Source organism: Antechinus flavipes, chromosome 6, assembly GCF_016432865.1.
Source record: "Antechinus flavipes isolate AdamAnt ecotype Samford, QLD, Australia chromosome 6, AdamAnt_v2, whole genome shotgun sequence".
In the NCBI taxonomy this organism is placed as follows: Eukaryota; Metazoa; Chordata; class Mammalia; order Dasyuromorphia; family Dasyuridae; genus Antechinus; species Antechinus flavipes.
In genome coordinates, this window is record NC_067403.1 from 180,341,023 (window position 1) to 180,359,609 (window position 18,587).

General features: G+C 36.6%; 1 protein-coding gene across 3 annotated transcripts in view; it reads left to right on the forward strand.

The window, feature by feature from the left end:
• Positions 1–18,587, forward strand: part of PDE5A (phosphodiesterase 5A) — a 194,408-nt gene that overhangs the window by 62,815 nt on the left and 113,006 nt on the right. For all 3 annotated transcript variants that reach the window (XM_051966434.1, XM_051966435.1, XM_051966436.1), the window contains exons 4-5: positions 11,041–11,112; positions 12,622–12,711. In XM_051966434.1, the coding sequence (XP_051822394.1) occupies positions 11,041–11,112; positions 12,622–12,711 (162 nt within the window). The remainder of the gene's footprint in view (positions 1–11,040; positions 11,113–12,621; positions 12,712–18,587) is intronic.

Consider the following 18,587-nt stretch of genomic DNA (forward strand, 5'->3'; position numbering starts at 1 on the left):
TGGACCGCATATTCTCTCCATTTCCACATGCAACATTTTTTCTCAGTACGTTCTCCTTCCCCATTTGAAGAACACCATCTGTGGGCCCCAGTATATGAATACCAGCTGGTTATCCACCAATGAGCAGATTTCTTCCCATGTTGCAAGATCCTTGAAGCCTTCTCTTACCTAAGTATTCTGCTCCTAAGGTAACAAGAATATACAAGAAAAAGTTAGTCATTACACATTGGTCAAGCATTTACTATGTTCCAGACATTGTTCTAAACACTAGAGTTAAAAAGAAATGGAAAAGATAGTCCCTTCTCTCAAGAACCATCTATTGGGGGAGATGGCATGCAAACAATGCCCTACAGACAAGTTACATTCAGGATAAATTGAAAACAACCTGCAGTGTGAAGACACTAGACTTAAGAGGGCTTAGGAAAGGCTTTCAGGGAACAATGACATTTTAGTTGGAAGCAGAAATGAGGAAGAGAATATTCTGGTGTGAGGAGACAACCAGTGAAAATACTTAGGAGGTAGAGCATTCTCTGTGAGGAAATGCCAGGAGGTCAGTGTCATGGGATGGCAAAGGACATAGCTACAGGAAGGAAGGTAGTATAAGATGAAAGAAGACTGAAAAAGTAGAAAGGGGAAAAAATCCCAAGACAATGGCTTGAAAAAAGGAGGAAGATGAGATCTCAGAATTTTAGCATCTTAGAGACCCCAGCTAGTCCAACTTATATACAGCCCTTCCTCATCCTGGTTACTCCCCTTTTTCTCAAAAATCAATGGCATAGATAAAGACGTTATCCTTAGAAAGTGAGAACAGGACTTTTTTTCTAAGACCAAAGGCCAGGGAGGACATTGATGATGTATGAAAATAGCAAAGACAGTCTGGGTATTGATCTTTGGAGAAGATTTCCATCTCTGCCATAAAGTAGAAAATAAAGTCATCTATTGAGGATGGATGTTAAGAAGAGGATTCAGGAGAAAGCAAAACAAACAAATAAAAGAATTATGAAACCAGAGTAATGGCATCAGTAAAGAACATGAATTTGCATTGGGCCTAGTCACTGAGGATTCCATCTAACAGGCATCGGGAATTTTAATGTACAAATCATCCAACCTAACCACCTCCTTTTATAGATTAGGACACTGAGATAGTTAGTACAGTTAGTTAGACAGCAGAAGTGACACATTTGTGGTCTTGAGCAATACAAAGCCATATTCTTTGATGTTGTTCCTCCTTATCTCTACATCATGCTGGCAGGGGAAAGGGAAATCAGCAACATCCTAAGCCAAAAATAATAATATAAAAATAATACAGAATATGTAGAATGCATTATAAAGTAAATGGTTTTTTTTAGGTTTTCTACTGTTTGAAATAATTTCATTTTGTTCTTAATTTAAATTTTACATGAATAGCATTTATTTTCTTTCTTTCCCATTGGAAAAAGAAAAAAAAACAACTCTTTAATATGTGTTGTCAAAAAAAAAAAAATCCTTGTGTTAATCATGTCCAAAAAATGTATGTCTCTTTCTTCATCTCAAGTCCATCACTCTTCTGACAGGGGAATGGGGAACAGGTTTCATCTAGAATTCTCTGAAATGGTAGATCTTCATTACATTTATCTGCATTCCAAAGTCTTACAAAGCTGTTTGTCTTGTCAGTGTTCTTCAAAGGTCTTTGAAGAAGTATTGAACTAGAATTAGTTGTCCCTGAGCCTCTAAGCATATTGGCATGTTCCTATTCCTAGTAAATGAACTATTGTATTTAGGTTAGCCATGTGGCCAGTGCTGGATTTATTTAGTAGTATTTGCATATTGCAGTGCATGCTCTGACTCTGTTCCTGGCTGGTGAGAGTCCCATTCAATAAGCATGTCTATAGTGTATAAGGATCCAGGGATAGAAAGACAGAATGAAAATATAGTTCTTCTTTCTTTTTTAATAGTAGCTTTTTATTTTCAAAATACATACAAAGATAGTTTTCAATAGTCACCCTTGCAAAACCTTGTGTTCCAAATTTTTCTCCAAAATAATCCAACATATGTTAAACATGTACAATTCTATTATAAATATATTTTCACATTTGTCATTCTACATTATTGTCGGTTTTCTTTTGATTAACATCAATTTTCTCATCTGTAAAACAGGAATAATTATAACTTAATACTACCTTGAAACCAGAAACTATGTTTTTGCCTTTCTTTGTATTCCCAGCACTCAGCATAGTTCCTGGCATATATGGTAAGTATCTAATAAATGCTTGTTGACTGAGTGATGTTATTACCTGTTGCATCTTCTTCATGGAGTTGTTGTAAAGTGAAAATGTGATCATGTAGTAAAGGGCTTGGCTCATTTCAAAGCAGTGTGTTATAGTGGAGAGAGAGACAGCTTTAGAAACATAATAGCCAGGAAATGAGCTACTTTGATTACATTAAATTAAAAAGATTTTACACCAAAAAACCCAACAGAAACAAAATTAAAAGGGAAGTACAAAGCTGGGAAAAAATCTTTCCAGTCAGTGTTTCTGTTAAAGATCTCATTTCTAATACATATGAAGAACTGTGTCAAATTTATAAGAATTCAAGTCATTCCCCAATCGATAAATGGTCAAAGGATATGAAGGGACAATTTTCAGATGATGAAATTAAAGTCATCTATAGTTATATTCTCTAAATCTCTATTGATTAGAGAAATGCAAATTAAAACAATGCTGAAGTCCCACCTCACACCTCTCAGATTGGCTAAGATAATGATAAATGTTAGAGGGGATGTGAGAAAATTAGCATACTAATACATTGTTGGTGGAGTTGTGAAATAATCCAACCATTCTGGAGAGCAATTTGGTATTACTGTCAAAGATCATAAAACTGTGCATACCCTTTAATCCTGCAGTGCCATTACTGGGTCTGTATCTCAAGGAAATCATAAAGGAAGGAAAAGGACCCATATGTTTGTAGTAACTCTTTTCATGGTAGCAAAGAATTGGAAAATGAGTAGGTATCCATCAATTGGAGAATGGCTGAACAAGTTGTGGTATATGAAGATAATAAAATACTATTGTTGTAAAAAAAAAAATGATGAACAAGCTGATTTTCAGAAAGACCTGGAGAGATTTTTATGAACTGATGCTGAGTGAAACAAGCAGAACTAGAAATACATTGCATATAATAACAGCAGGAAAGTGCGATGATCAACTATGAAAGACTTGGTTCTTCTCAATGGTTCAGTGATCCAAAGCAGTCCCAATAGACTTTGGACAAAAAATGCCATCTGTATCCAGAAAAAAACAACTAAGGAAACTGAATGTGAATCAACATATGCTATGTTCACTTCTTTTTTCTGTTTTTTTTTTTGATTTCCTATGGTTTTTCCCTTTTGCTCTGATTTTTCTCTCCCAACATGATTCATAAAGCAATGAATATTAAAAATAAATAAATTTACTAAGGAAAAAAAGAAACAGAAAGGCTGAGCTTACATCCATAATCTGTCATATGCTCAGACTGTAGGCCCTGGTCTAGTCTGTCCAGGGCACCTCTCCACGATAGAAATTGTTGAGATGGTGCCAAAGCTCTTTGGTAGAGGGAGTTTCTTTGGCTAAGAATTCCAGATACAAATGACATCACAGACCTATTCCCTGTTGATTCATAATTATCCTTATCCATAGCAGCTGGGAGGAGGAAATGAGGAATGGGATATCATGGGCAAGGGACAGGCTTGTGCAAAAGCTTGTGATTTGGAATAGCAAATAAGCCAACCTATAGGCGGAATAGATGCAAGAGGGTGGATAATGCAAAATCATTTGGAAAAGGCATGTTGGAGCCAGATTGGAAGTTTCTAAATGTCATATAGAGGCATTTGTATTTTAATCAATAGGAAGTAAGCATTATTGATGAGCAGAATGCATAGACAATCCAGACCTTCTCTCCCAGCATCCATGTCCTGAATCTCTCCATATCCAGCAATGAATGTTGAGTATTATAGTGGCTGATGTGACATATCTTTAGTTTCTGGGGCAGCTGCGGAGATGTAGGATGGGGTCAGGATGACTCATTACAGCCAGCTGTGATGAGAACCAATTACAGCATCCTGTATCCATTAGCAAGTAACTTGGCATGAGAATGCCTCATGTGCCCACCCCAAAAACATCAAAAACCCAATGGGGAGGGAATCATGTGGTTTAGAGAAGAAGGGGGGGATCTTTTCTATGTACATACACATGAATGAGCGTTCACAGTTGGTTGCCTTTTGACCAGTAGGGAGGGGGAGACACACCTTCTGCTACATGGGACAGTAGCCAGTTTAGCCAGAGAGAAATGGTGATGCATAATCACATTAATAGAACTTTATCTTCTAACTGTCAAGAATGGGTTTTCCATTTTTCTAAAAAGTGTAAACCCCTCAAAAAGGCATTTTTGGGACTCCTAAAATCAGTGTGGTAAAGAGGAAGAAAATAGGTCAGAACCCAGAAGAGTCCTCTCTGTCCTCTCAAGTCCTCTCTGATATTTTCTACTGACACTCTAGGAAAGTCTCTGAGATTGTAAAAGTTTCAGAGAAGGTACCAGCCAGCACTGTTAGAGGAAGTTTCCTCATCTGTGGGAGATCTCTTTGCCAGTGAAATCACAAGTCAGGTTCCTGTTTCTGTCCTTACTATTACTACTACTGATAGTAGTTTTGCAAAGCACTTTATAGGTATTATCTCATTTTATCTTCACAGCAGTCCTATGCAGTAAATAGTATAATTATTCCCATTTTACAGGTAAGGAAATTGAAGCTGAGATAATGTGACTTGGCCAGGGTCACATAGCTATTAAGTATACATATATGAGGCCACATTTGAACTCGGGTCATCCTGTTCTATCCACTAACTGCCTCCAAGGCAAACAGGTTAAGTGACTTGCCTGGGTCACATGGCTCATAAGTGTCCAAGGCCAGATTTAAACTCAAGTCTTCCTGTCTCCAGGTCCAGTGCTTTATTCAATGGACTACCTAGCTACTTTGCTATTATGGACCAGATCAAGAATGATAAACCTCCATAGGGAAAAACTTGGTGTCTTTTCCAGTTGAGATTATAAGTGATTTATTTTGGTCTAGAACATACACTATTCAAAGTCTCTACATCCTAGCATCCCAAAGCAAACTCCTCCAACACTTAGTTAGCTACTTAATGGGTATTTAATAAATGTAGTTTGATTGATTGATCAGACTTCCCAATACCTGAAACAATTTGCTAATGGCATTTGGAAATCTGTCCCTAATGTGCTGTGGAACCAGCAAAGGGATGAAGAGAGAAGAAAGGAAGAAGAGAGATATAAATTCAGCAAAACTCCAATACCCACTGAAAAAAAAATCTGACTTTTTTTCAGAGTTCTACTCCTGTCTTTTCTCTGGGGCTGAGCATATTCTTTCTTAATTCCAAATATTCATTTTTTTTTAGTTGTTTGCCATTGTTCTTTACATTTCCATTGTTGTAATCACTATGCACATTGTTTTGTTGGCTCTGCTGATATCACTTTACATCAGTTCATGTATGTCTTTTCATGTTTCTCTATGTTCATAATATTCACCATTTCTTAACAACACAATATTATTCCATTATATTCCTTTCCCACAATTTCTTTAGCTATTCACTGTTCATTGGACATCTATTTTGTTTCTAGTTCTTGGTTACTACAAAAAGTGAGACTGTAAATTCTCTGATATATAAGGAACCTGCCTTTCTATCAGTGATCTCCTTGCAGATAAAATTTGAGGCAAGACATTTGAGTTACTTTCATTGCATAATTCCAATTTTTCCAGGATGGAGAGAAACTAATTCATAGTTTTGCCAACAATACATTCATTGGTGTGTCTGTCTTTCCCTGATCCCTTTAACATTAGCTATTCTCATCTTTATCTGTTTGCTTTGTACAAGGTGAAACTTTGGGGTTGTTTTTTTGCTTACATTTCTCCTTTTTAATAAGATCAGACAGAACAGTATATATTAAATCTAGAAGTAATTGCAGCCCCTAGAGTGCATTGAATGGGGTGAGGCTAGGTGCTGACCTGGTCAGTCCTGGGTTTTAAGAAAATCACTTTGGCAGCTGTGTGGAGGATGGTTTAAAATGGGGAAGACTTGAGGCAAGAGATTAAATAGGAGACTGCTGTAATAACATAGGCAAGAGATGATAAAGAGCTGAACTACTATTAAGAATGTGAATGCAGAGATCTTGGTAATATTTGGCATTTATTATAAATGTATGTATATATATGTGTATATTTATATATGTGTGCATATATGTATGTATATGAATGTATATGATATATGAGAATATATATCATATGTTCACATGATATATGTGCATATATATAACACTAATATGTGTGTATAGAATATATAAGTACAGATAGATGCTTCGGGTAAGAGTGAGAAGTCAAGGATAGCAGCAACATCACAAATTTAGGTGACTATGAAGATATTGATACCTCAATGGTAAGTTCTGAAGAAACTGGCTTTGGTGGGAGAAGATGGGTGAGGTAGAGAATAACGAGTTTTGTTTTGGATCCGTTGACTTTGAAATGGCTTTGGAGTATCCAATTTGAAATGTTCAATAGGAAGTTAGCAACTTGGGACTGAAGCTCAGGGGGAAACTAGAGATAGATATATATGGATATTATTGATAAAAATTAGGATAGGAATAAATAGGGAAAAAATAGAATAGGAAACTGAACCTATGGGAACCAATGAGAGAGGAGTGGGGGTGGGGAATGCCTATAATAGAGCCTTGTAGGACACCCACAGCGCCTAGAGAGTGTAGCCAGAGTGACAGGAGAGATGGTCTAGAAGAATATTGGGGCAAAGGATAGGAGATCATCATCAGGTTGAATAATAGGTATAACAAGGGTTAGAAGAAGAATTGGAATAACAGGGATGATGAACAGGCAAGTCCATAGTAATCTGATGCTTCCAGTCACTTGGTTATTTTGTGCCCCATTGGACAGAATCATCAAATGGCACTTTACCCACAGATGATCCATTAGCAACCCAAACATACCTTAGTATTAGGTAATCATCCTATGAAAGGTTTTGGGGAAAATGTGGATGAGAATAGATTAGAAGGCAAGAAATAGAAGTAGGAGAGATTGAGAAGAGGTGGGAAGAATACAAAGAAGAACTATACAAGAAAAATCTTATCATCATAACTGTATGGTTACTGCTCCAGAGCCTTATCCTGGAGAATAAAATCAAGTGGGCCTTAGGAAGCATGTGATAACCATAGGCTAGTGGAGGTGATGGAATTCCACTTGAGCTATTTAAAACCCTAAAATACAGTGTTATTAAGTGTTGTATTTGGTATGCCAGCAAATTTGGAAAAATGAAAGTGGCCACTGGATTGGAAAAGATCAGTTAAAGTCCCAGTACTAAAGAAGAAGGGATGTTCAAATGACTGGACAGTTGTATTTATTTCACATGCTAGCAAGATTAGACTGCAAGCTATGCTTCAGCAATATGTAAACCAAGAATTACCAGAAGTGCAGATTAGTTTTTGAAGAGGCAGAAGAAATAGAGACCAAAATGTCAATGTTTACTGGATTCTGGAGAAAGCATGGAGGTCCAGAAAAACATCTATTTCTGCTTCATTGAGCTACACTAAAATCTCTGACTATGTGTATCACAACAAAAGATGATGAGTGCCCCAAGAGATGGGAATATTAGTTCATTTTATTTGTCTCCTGAAGAATCTATATGTGGATCAAGAAGTAATAATTAGAAACAAACATGGAACAGATGATTGGTTTAAGATTGGGAAAGGAGTCTAAGTAGACTGTATATTGTCACCTTATTTATTTAATTTATATGCAGAGTAAATAATGCAAAATGCCTAGACAAATGCAAAGCCAGAATTAAAGTTGCTGGTAGAAATATTAATGCAGACAATATCACTTTGATGGCAAGGAAGTGAAGAAGAATTAAGAAATCTGTTAATGAAGAAAAAGAGGAAAGTGTGAAAACTGACTTGAAGTTTAATATAAAAACACTAACATTTTGGCAATTGGTCCTATCACTTCCTATCAAATAGAAAAAGAAATGGAAATAGTATCAGATTTTATATTCATGGACTCAAAGATCACTGCATATGGTAGATGCTGCCATGAAATTAAAAGACACTTGATTTTTGGAAGGGAAGCTATGACAAACTTGATCAGTATACTAAAAAGAAGAGGCATTACTTTGCTGACAGGTCTTATGTAGTCAGAGCTAAAGTTTTTATGGTGGTATTGTATGGGTGTAAGAGTTGGAGTATAAGGAAAGCTGGGCATTACAGAATCAGCACTTGAATATTGAGTCCCTTGGACAGCAAGGAAATAAAGACAGCCAATAGTTAAAGAAATTTATTCAGACAGTACTGAAAGGTCAAATAGTAAAATTTAAGCTTACATATTTTGGCCCCATAATGAGAAGATAGGAATTATTGGAAAAGACCCTAATGTTGGGAAAGATTGAAGGCAAAAGAAAAAAAAAGATGTAGAGAATGAGATGGATAAGATAGTGTCATAGAAACAACAAATATGAACTTGGATAAACTTCAGGAGATAGTGAAGCATAGAAAAGCCTGGCATGCTATGGTCTGTGGGGTCACAACGAGTCAGACATGACTGAATGACTGAATAACAATAACAGAAGGCAAGAGGAGTTCCCATGTGCATTAGTGGAAAGCGTCCATATGGCTCTTTCACAGTGTCCAAGTATCAAATCTCAGGTCCATTTAGGAGGAAGTCACAGCTCATTTTCCTATTGTAAGTGACATAGAAATGGAGACAGTAGGAAATACAGATCACAAAAAGGCAATGGGAATCAATATGAAAAGCAAATCAGTGATCTTGGTGATCATGTATCAGATTTCCTTTCTTTGTATTCTTTGTAGTTTTAATAATAGTAGACATTCAGTAAATTCTTAGAGCCCTGTAAGTGATCATTAGGTGTGAAGCTGTGTGATGAGAGTAAGATATACTGATACTCTTAATTTGCAAAAGTTTATGTATCATTTTCCGACGCAAGTTTATCTGTCCTGTTCTCCCTCAAAGTAAAATAAAATAAAGCAAAACAAAAACTCAAAATCAAATGCAGACCCAGTCAGATTGAAATAAAGGTGAGGAATATAAATCAGTAATGGCATTTTTTTTTGCAAAAGTATCTTTTCCTCAAAACAAATTTTAGATATCATATAATACACCAGCAAATATTGTCTGCCAAAGATAATGATAAGAATTCTAATCCTTTTGTTGAGTACCAATTAGCTATGAGAGCTTGGGTGGCTCATCTAAGTTATTAGCCCCAGTTTCTTCATCTGTAAATGAGAATAATCATAGCACCATTTTCCTAGGGTTATGTGAGGAGCAAAAGATAATATTTGTAAAGCTCTTACCACAAGGCCTGGCGTTAAATAGGTGCTATATAAATGCTTATACCCTTCCTTTCCTTTCCACGTCTGCTAAAAAAAAAAAAAAGCTCTGCTTTCTCAATAATGAGGACAAAAATACTGCTACTATCCCATTGCTTTAAGGACCAGGTATATGTAAAATGTTTCATGTTAAGTTTTCTGGGAACATTAGGAGGAAGAAGAAGAGGAAAAGAAATGCAAAATAAAAATGGCTAAGTTTCTTAAGTAATTTTGGGTTTGCAAAGACCTCTGAAAGTAGGTGCTATTATTAATCCCCATTTTACAGATGCAGAAACCCAGTCTGAAAAGATACAGTGATTTGCCTAAATATTAAGTGCTTGGAGCATGATTTGTACTTAAGTATTCATGGTAAAGTAGATTATAGTACTGGGCTTGGAATCAGGAGGATTCATCTTTCTGAGTTGAAATCTAGGCAAATCACTTTTAACCATGTTAGTCTATTTCCTCATCTGTAAAGTGAGCTAAAGAAAGAAATGGTAAACCATTCTAGTAAAGTTGGCAAGAAAACCCCAAAAAGAGTCCTGAAAAGTCAGATACAGCTCAACAACAGCTTCCCAACTCCAGGTCCAGTGATCCTAGTAATTAAAATATGATTCAGATAGCAATATTGAGGATTTTTTTGCTGACCCCCCCCCGGCCCTTCCCCTCCTCCCGGCCCTTCCTTCTATAGACATTAAGAATGGTTTGCATGACTTCATATTCATAATGTGTATCTATTATATTTCTTGGCTTCTCAGTGACAGAGAAGGGAGATAATTGTGAATTGAACATAAACATTTTTAAAAATAAAAAGAAATTTAAAAAAAGATAAGAAATGACCATATTTCAGGATAATAGAACTTCTTCCAATATAACTGAGAATCAGTTGTTAGTTTTTGCTTCATTTTCAGTTAAGGACAGTTTATCCCTTTGTGAATGTTGAATTTAAAACCCAACATGAAATGTCTATTTTATCTTTTGTGTCACTTCATTTTCTAATATGAGAAAAATCATCAATTTGTCCTTTTGACTCATTAAGAAAAACCCTTTTAGTTAGCATTGGATTGCTTGGCATCTTCTCCCCGATCTCTATTCTAGGTTACCTGTCAGAGTTTGGAGGGGCCTTAAGGCTCTTGAAGACTATGCCAGCAATATGAACCAACACAAACTTAGGCTGATCCTGCCAAATTAATCATTGCAGTCAAGACAACCAAAACCAACTGTAGCTGAGGCCAGAAGGACTCAGCACCAAGGAGGCTGACTGCCGGGGGATTTTTTATGGAGTGGAAAGAGGTTGGTTTTAGCATCTCCCAAGGTAATCAGGCAATAGGTAGCAGGGCTGCTTCATGTGTTGGTCATGGGAGTGCCAACACCAGTGACATCACAGATCTTTTGATGTCATGAAATCAAGAAATTTGTAATCATTGTAAAAGAAGCACTATGTTTAGGCCTCTAGGATTAGGCTCAGTTCTGAGCTTAAATGTTGCAAAAAGCCCTAAGAAATTAATTTCAAAAGTTACTTTTAAAAGAGCCAAAAGAGTTCTCATCACTAATTCCTCTGGCTAAAGTTTAAAAAATAAGATGAAATGACTGAGAAAAGTGGCAATTATATCTTTTCTTTTCTTCCATCAGGTTGTTGGTGTGGCTCAGGCTATCAACAAGAAATCCGAAAATGGTGGCACATTCACAGAAAAAGATGAAAAGGTATCAACATGGACATTATATTTATTTTCACACCATTTATGGATGAGTTTTCTTCTCATTGGAGGCAATTAGCTAGACAGCTAGAGTCAGTGCTAGGCTTGGAATGATGGGGCTGGAGGGAGGGGAGTCAAAGTTGATGCATGGTTTGCCTTTTTGTGGGTTGTAGACATAAGATGATCTGAACGGACAGTATCTATGTCATTGCTTGAGCACTAATACACTGGTTCCTTATTTGAAGTCCCACGTCATTTTCAAAACTATCAAAATGGTGGCTCCTATAAGTGCTAAGACTACATAAAGGACTGATTATGGTCTTTTAACGATGTTATTTAGCTTTCATCACTGGTGAAAAGAAATTAGGCCTCCGAATAAAAATTCCTGTAAGATCCACTCCAAATTTAGGGCTGGGACGAAAGTTTGGAATTGCCTCAATGGTGAAGTAGCTTTAAGACTGTTATATAAACCTTTTACACAGACATTGGGGCGCCAAGGTGTGAATCTAGGCTCAGGACTTGGAATGTAGCATTGGAAAGAACAGCAGTCAAGCTCTTTTTTATTGCTCATTTCCTCCAAATGTAGAGAGAATCAATTCAGAACACTTTTTCTCCCTATCTGAGAGCCCACGCGCGCGCGCACACACACACACACACACACACACACACACTCTTTCTGAGTCAGTAATAGCTCAGCTAGCCCTGAACTTTGTCTAACAGTGATCTGAAGGGTGTTTGTCAGAGCACATCTTGGCTGCTATCCATGATGTCACTGTCAGAAGATTAAAGAGGCCAGAACATAAACTAATCTTCTCTGGGTCTCTAGGGTATCTAATAGTTTATCTGTGGCCAGGAACAGAGATGGAACTTAGAATTTTATTGATATTAGGAATTCCTGGAGGAGGAAGCTCCCTCATCCTATGCTAGGCAGTAACTTCTCTGCAGCTTAGAGCATTGTCTGGGGCCCTTAGAATTAAAGTGACTTGATTAAGTCCCACTACAAATTTGTGTCAGAGATGGGACTCTAACCCAGGTCTTTGAGATTAGGCTCACGTTCTATTTTGCAATAACTACTACCCCTCAGTGGAAATCTGTGCTCCATTTTTTGTCCACATAAGCTCTGGTAATGAGTCCATGCTCCCTTATGTAAAAATCCTATTTCCCTTTTCACTTAATCAATGTTAAAATGTAGTAATGAAGATGGTACTTTCACCATGGTATCTAAGATGACATTAGTAAAGTTATATAAGTACTAGATCTTCAAATGAGTATTACTGTGGATTCTATGTTGAAAATTGCCACAGGTTCAAATGATTGTAGGGCTATCCTGTGTATCCCTAAGTACTTAATGGTACTTTTAAATTCTACTAAGAGTAATGTTTTATTTTGCATGGGATTCTAATGAGAAGTGATTGAAAGCAAACACCTATCTCTAATAGTTCTGTTATTCAAAAGGGATGAAAAATCTTGGTGTCTATTTCAATATCCTCTTTGTCATTGTCTTCTGTCTTTTCAGGATTTTGCTGCTTACCTGGCATTCTGTGGAATTGTTCTCCACAATGCTCAGTTGTATGAGACGTCACTCCTAGAAAACAAACGGAACCAGGTAAGACTGTTGTGTATAATTAAAAGATTATGAGAAGATGAAGTTTAGACATGGTTATGGAACATGACATTTTCACTAATTCAGCATTCTCATCGATAGCTACCAGATCTAGGCATAGAACACAGAACTAAAAAGGAACTTAGAGGTTACATTAGAAAAGCAGGATGATGTGATAAATAGCTCACCAGACTTCCAGTCAGGAAGATCTGGATTTAAATCCTGACCTTTAAATTCTGACCTTTGTCTGTGTGTCTCTGGATGAGTAAGTTTCCTCAATTTTAGAATAAAAAGTTTGAACTAGATGGCCAATGAGGTCCCCTCGAGCAGTAAATAAATACAACCAGTAATGTCCAGCACAACTAAAGGTATGTCCATTTTTCCATAACCAACATTATCCCAGGGCCAAGGTAGGTAGGACTTTTAAAACTAAATAGAAAAGTTTATATTTTATGCTATAGGAAATAGGAATAGGTAGAGTTGGTTTTGCAGAATGGCATAGTCAGTTCTGAGCTTGGAAAATTATTTTGGTAGCTGTGTGAAGAGGATGGACTGGTATGGTGTGAGAAGAGACAGGGAGACAAATTAGGAAGCTACTGTGATAACCTAGACAAAAGGTGATTAGGTCCTGAAATAAGATGGTAATTTTGTGAGTGCAGAGAAGGAATTGGAGATGAGAGATGTTGTGAGTATAGAAACAGCAAATGTTCTAACTAATTGAATATATGGGATAAGGAAATAGGACAGTCAACATTTGAGAATAATGCCAAGGTTACTAACTCGGGAGTCTAGAAGGATGGTCGTGCCTTCCGTTTGGAAGAGAGGAGAATTTTGCAGGAAAAAGAAAATGCATTCAGTTTTGAACATTCTGGATTTAAGATGTCTCTAGGATATCCACTTTGAAATGTCCCAATAGACAGTTGATAGTGTAGGACTGGTGCTAAGGGAAGTTACTGGGGAACTAGATAGATACATAGATAGATAGATAGATAGATAGATAGATAGATAGATAGATAGATAGGTAGATAGATGATAGATCTGCGAATCTGTGAATCATCTAAATAGAAATAATAAATATGCAGCATAACATCTAATGAGATTAAAAAGAAGGAAAAGAGAAGAAAACCTAAAACAGAACTTTGGGGAATACCCACAATTAAACATAATAAATGATGATCTAGCAAAGGAGACTGAAAAGGAATGGTCAGATAGGTGGGAGGAGAACCAAGAGAGCAATATCATGAAAACTGAGAGGAGGGTAGTCAAGAGTATCAAGTGCAATATCAAGAAAGATGAGCCCTTTCTTTGGATGATAGACTTCCTGGTCTTGTATTTCTTTGAAAGAGATCTCTCTGAGACAAGGAATATGGACATTTGGGTGATTTTGTTTTCTAGAATGAATTGATTGACCCACAGTTCCTATGATACATTAGAGTGCCTATCTTTCCACAACCCTTCTAACATTGTTTATATTACTAATTTCTTAATTGCTAAATCCATTGACTTCTTAAAAATTGTATCCTCCTTGACTTCTCTGGTGCTTTTTTGACTCTATTCCCTATTTAATCCTCCCTGATAGTCTCTTTTCCCTCAATATAGAACTCTTGAACTCTGGTTTCTCCTCTTTTCCTATTACTAAATCCTAATTACCCCCTTCCAATAGCATCGAATCCCTAAGACTCTATCCTGGTGTCAATAATTTTCCTCCCTTCTTCCCTCTTTATCCCTTTTCACTTCTGTGTGTCAATGTCTCTCTTAGTCTCTCTATCTCTGTCACTATGTCTTTGTCTTTGTGTGTATGTGTGTCTGTCTGTCTCACTCTGATTCTCTCACTTCCCCTCCTTTCCTTCTCTCCTTCCATTTCTTCTTCTCTTCCTCTTCCCCTCTCTTCCTCCCTTCTCTGTTTCTCTTCCATTTCCCTTCTTTTTTGTGATCTATTCTTGTGATTTCAATTACCTTCCCCATATACATGATTTCCAAAGGCACTATTCCTCTCTCCCAATCCTTCATCATGAACTCCCCAATGGTCACTTCCTGCCATATGCCCTTTCTTCATCTCAGACTCAGAATGTTCAATATGGAACATCTTTTATACATTCCAAAACCCATCCTTTGAACTTTTATATTTCTGAATATTTTATACTTCTGAATTTTTATTTTTCTTTTGAACTTTGATATTTCTTTGAACTTTTATATTTTCTATTGAAGGCAGTACCACAGCTCAAAATGCATCTTCCTTCTCACGAATCCTATTCTTATTCTTCTTAGTTTTCTGGAATATATTATCTCTTACTTAACCTGATCCCCTTTAGATTGGAAGCTCTTTGAGAACAGAAACTATCTATTGTATCACCAGTGCTTAGCACAACTCCTGACACAAAGTGAGAATCTGATAAATATTTATGAAATGAATGAGTGAATGTGTGATCCTTCTGAATATCAGATAGTTGAATATCCAACTACATCCTTAGACATCCTAAGACTCCTTTCTGTTAAGAAAACATTTATATGCAATTAGACCCTAGACTATAATAAAGATTAACACCCAAGCGATGTTTTATTCTTAGTATAACCAGAAAAAGTGAAAAAGAATCAAAGGGCAAATTTTATAAAGAAACATAGGTAGTTATACAACACATTTAGTGTTGGGAACAAATAATGGATTTTTGTATTCATAGAAACACAATCTGGCATAGCAGATAGAGCTAACCCTGGAGTTAGAAAGCTATGAATTCAAATACCACTTCAGGCACTTACTAGTTGTATGATCCTGGATCAGTCACTTTAATCTCCCTAGGCCTCTCTTTATCTGTAAAATGGAGATTGGAATTTCTGTGATATAACTCACACAGTTGCTGTGAGGATTAAGTGAACCAATTTATCTAAAACACTTTGCCAGATTGAAAGAACTAGAAAGAAGCTAGTCAATGATGATGTTCTCCTATAGTGTTTCTGAAGATGAATACTGAAAAGCCATCTTTTATGAGACAGGGTGATTCATTTAAGGGATTTGTTCATTTTCTCCCATGAGTATAAGAGGAGAAAAAGAGCCCAACGGCTCCTGGAGCTGGAGAGACTCTTCATCAGACCTGTACTTTAGGGGTAACAAATTGGAGTCAGCAGAACCATGAAAGCAATAGACATGGTGATTGAAGCAATTAAAATAGAAGGGAAAAACACCTGAAAACAATCAAAACATGTGTGGCCAAATGATAATGGCTGAGCTTGGCCCCAGTGAAAGAAAGTGAGACAACAGTCCTAGCCCCTTTGCAGAAGTGAGAGTCCCCAGATATGGAGCATTGTGTATAATGCCAGGCTTTTAGTTTGGGCGTTTTTCTTTTTTTTTCTTTTTTGTATTCTTTATTATAAAATATGACTCATTTAGAAGGAGGAAGTCAATAGGGGACATGCAGGTGTTATTTAAAAAATGATAATAATAAAAATTCATTTTTAAAACGTATATTGAGAATACCAACTTGGCAGGAAGTGTCTTGTATAAACTGGAAGACCAATTAGGAGGCACTTGTGTTCAGGCAAGAGTTGATGATGAAGTGCTTTGGGCATCTGGAGAGAAGACAGATGCAAAATATGTTGTGAGGGAACTATTGACCACATGACAACTGATTAGATTGAGGAATGAAGGCTTCTGGGTTTTGAACTTGAGTAACTGAAAGCATAGTGAAATGACAAAATAGGGAAGTTTAGAAGGATAGGTTTTGTGGGAAAGATAATGAGTTCTATTTTGGACATAGTGAGTGTAGAACAAATATAAGACATCCACTTTGAAATATCCAAAAGACAGTTGCTGATGCAAGTCTGGAGGTCAAGAGAGAGACTGAGGTTGATTATATGGATTTTGATTTCTTCTGCATAGAGATGGTAATTGAATCTATAAGAGGTGATGAGATAAGAGATATTATAGAGAAAAAAGAAAAGTGGACAGCCCATTGGGAGTATTCTCATCCCTTGAAGGTAGGTAGATGAATTATTTATTAAGCACTTACTATATGCTAAACTCCAAGCATACAAGGGTAAGAAAGCAAGATAGTCTTCATAGGAGCAAAATGCCCTATAGGTAGTTTGTTAAACAGTGCTGTGGTCTGGATGGGACATAACATGGAGGCCTGGCTCCAAGTAAGATAAAACCAAAACTTACCTAACATACCTGGATGATCAAAGGGTAGAGTACTTCCATTATGGGGTGGAAGAAAATGGCAGTAATGGCTGGAATGTAAACTTCATGGTGAGGAGATAGCCAGGAAATCACATGGAAGTTTGATCCAGAGAGGATAAAACCTCACTAGTTAGAGCCCAAGAGACCCAAGGACAGAAACATAATAACCAGAGTATAGGCAATATGTCTAGGAAATGATTGTGAAAGTTAAGGATAACGATGATCCTGCAAAGGAGACTAAGAAAGAATGACCACGCAAATAGGAGAAAAACCAGGAAATAACAGTATCATGAATGCCAAGTGAGAAATTCTCTAAGAGGAAAGAAAATAGTCAATAATATCACATAATACACAGAGTTCAAAAGATGAAAGAATGGATACATGGATGGATGGATGGATGGATATATGGATACATGCATGGAAAGATGAATAGATACATAGGTGGATGTATGTATGAATGTATGGGTAGATGTATGGATAGATAGATGGATACATGGATAGATGGATGGGTGAATGCATGAATGGATGGATAGATGTGTGGATGGATGCCTGGATAGAGGTGTGGATGCATGCATTCATGCATGGATGCATGGATTTGAAGCTTACTATGTGCCAAGTATTGTATAAAGCCCTGTAGATATAAATATAAACAGTTAAGAGAATTCTTGCCTTCAAAGAGCTTATATTCAAATAGAGGATAACAACATATGTAGGGAAATGGTAGTCAGAGGAAATGTTGATTGAGGGACATAACTTTTCCAATTTCTTCCAGCTCTAAATCTACAATCCTGTAATCTTCTGCTAGGCAGTTATGTAAGACAGTGTATAGAGCACTGGGCTTGAAATCAGGAAGACTTACTTATCTTCATGAGTTCAAATTCAGTCTCAACTATTTACTAGCTATGTGACCCTGTTTGCCCCAGTTCCTCATCTGTAAAATGAATTGGAGAATGAAATAACAAACCACTTTGGTGCCTTTGCCACAAAAAACCTCAAATGGGGTCACAAAAGTCAGACACAACTGAAACAATTCAATGACAAAAAAAAAAATCTTCTGATAGGCCAAAACACTGAAAGCTGGAAGACAGGATGACATTGAACTGTCTCACTATTGAGTCAAGACTTTAAAGGAAGATAAGATCATAGGTAACGGCCTAGGTAAACAAAGATAGAGGGAAAGAGGAGAGGAAAGAAAAGAGGTTATGGCCGGATAGAAGAAATATCTTACTGTATGTCCTGTTTTGTCATACAAAAAAGCAAACTGTAGAGTAAATCATAGCCTTGAAGAATTTCCTTTGACAAGAAGTCTCTAATGCATGTTTTAAGATCATAAAAATTCCATTTTAAATATAACCATAGAACAAATTTTCTGCAACCACTTTTTGGTTATTAAAATCAATTGAAAAATAAAAGAGGAGATAGATAGATGCTTGGCAAGGTATTTGACCACAATGATGTAGGATGTCCTACACAGAGTACAGAGGTAAAAGGGATCACACACAAACACACCCCTGTCAAAAAAATGTAGAGGTCTTTGAGATGCTTCTGTTAGAATATGACATGTTGCTAATTTCATGATGTTCCAGAACATTTTAAGTCTTCCTTAGTGAGATATAGAGTTATTCAAAAGATATTGACCTATCTACCTATCTAAGAAAGACTAAATGGATGATAATTGTCCAGATTTTCTATTAGATGGACAATT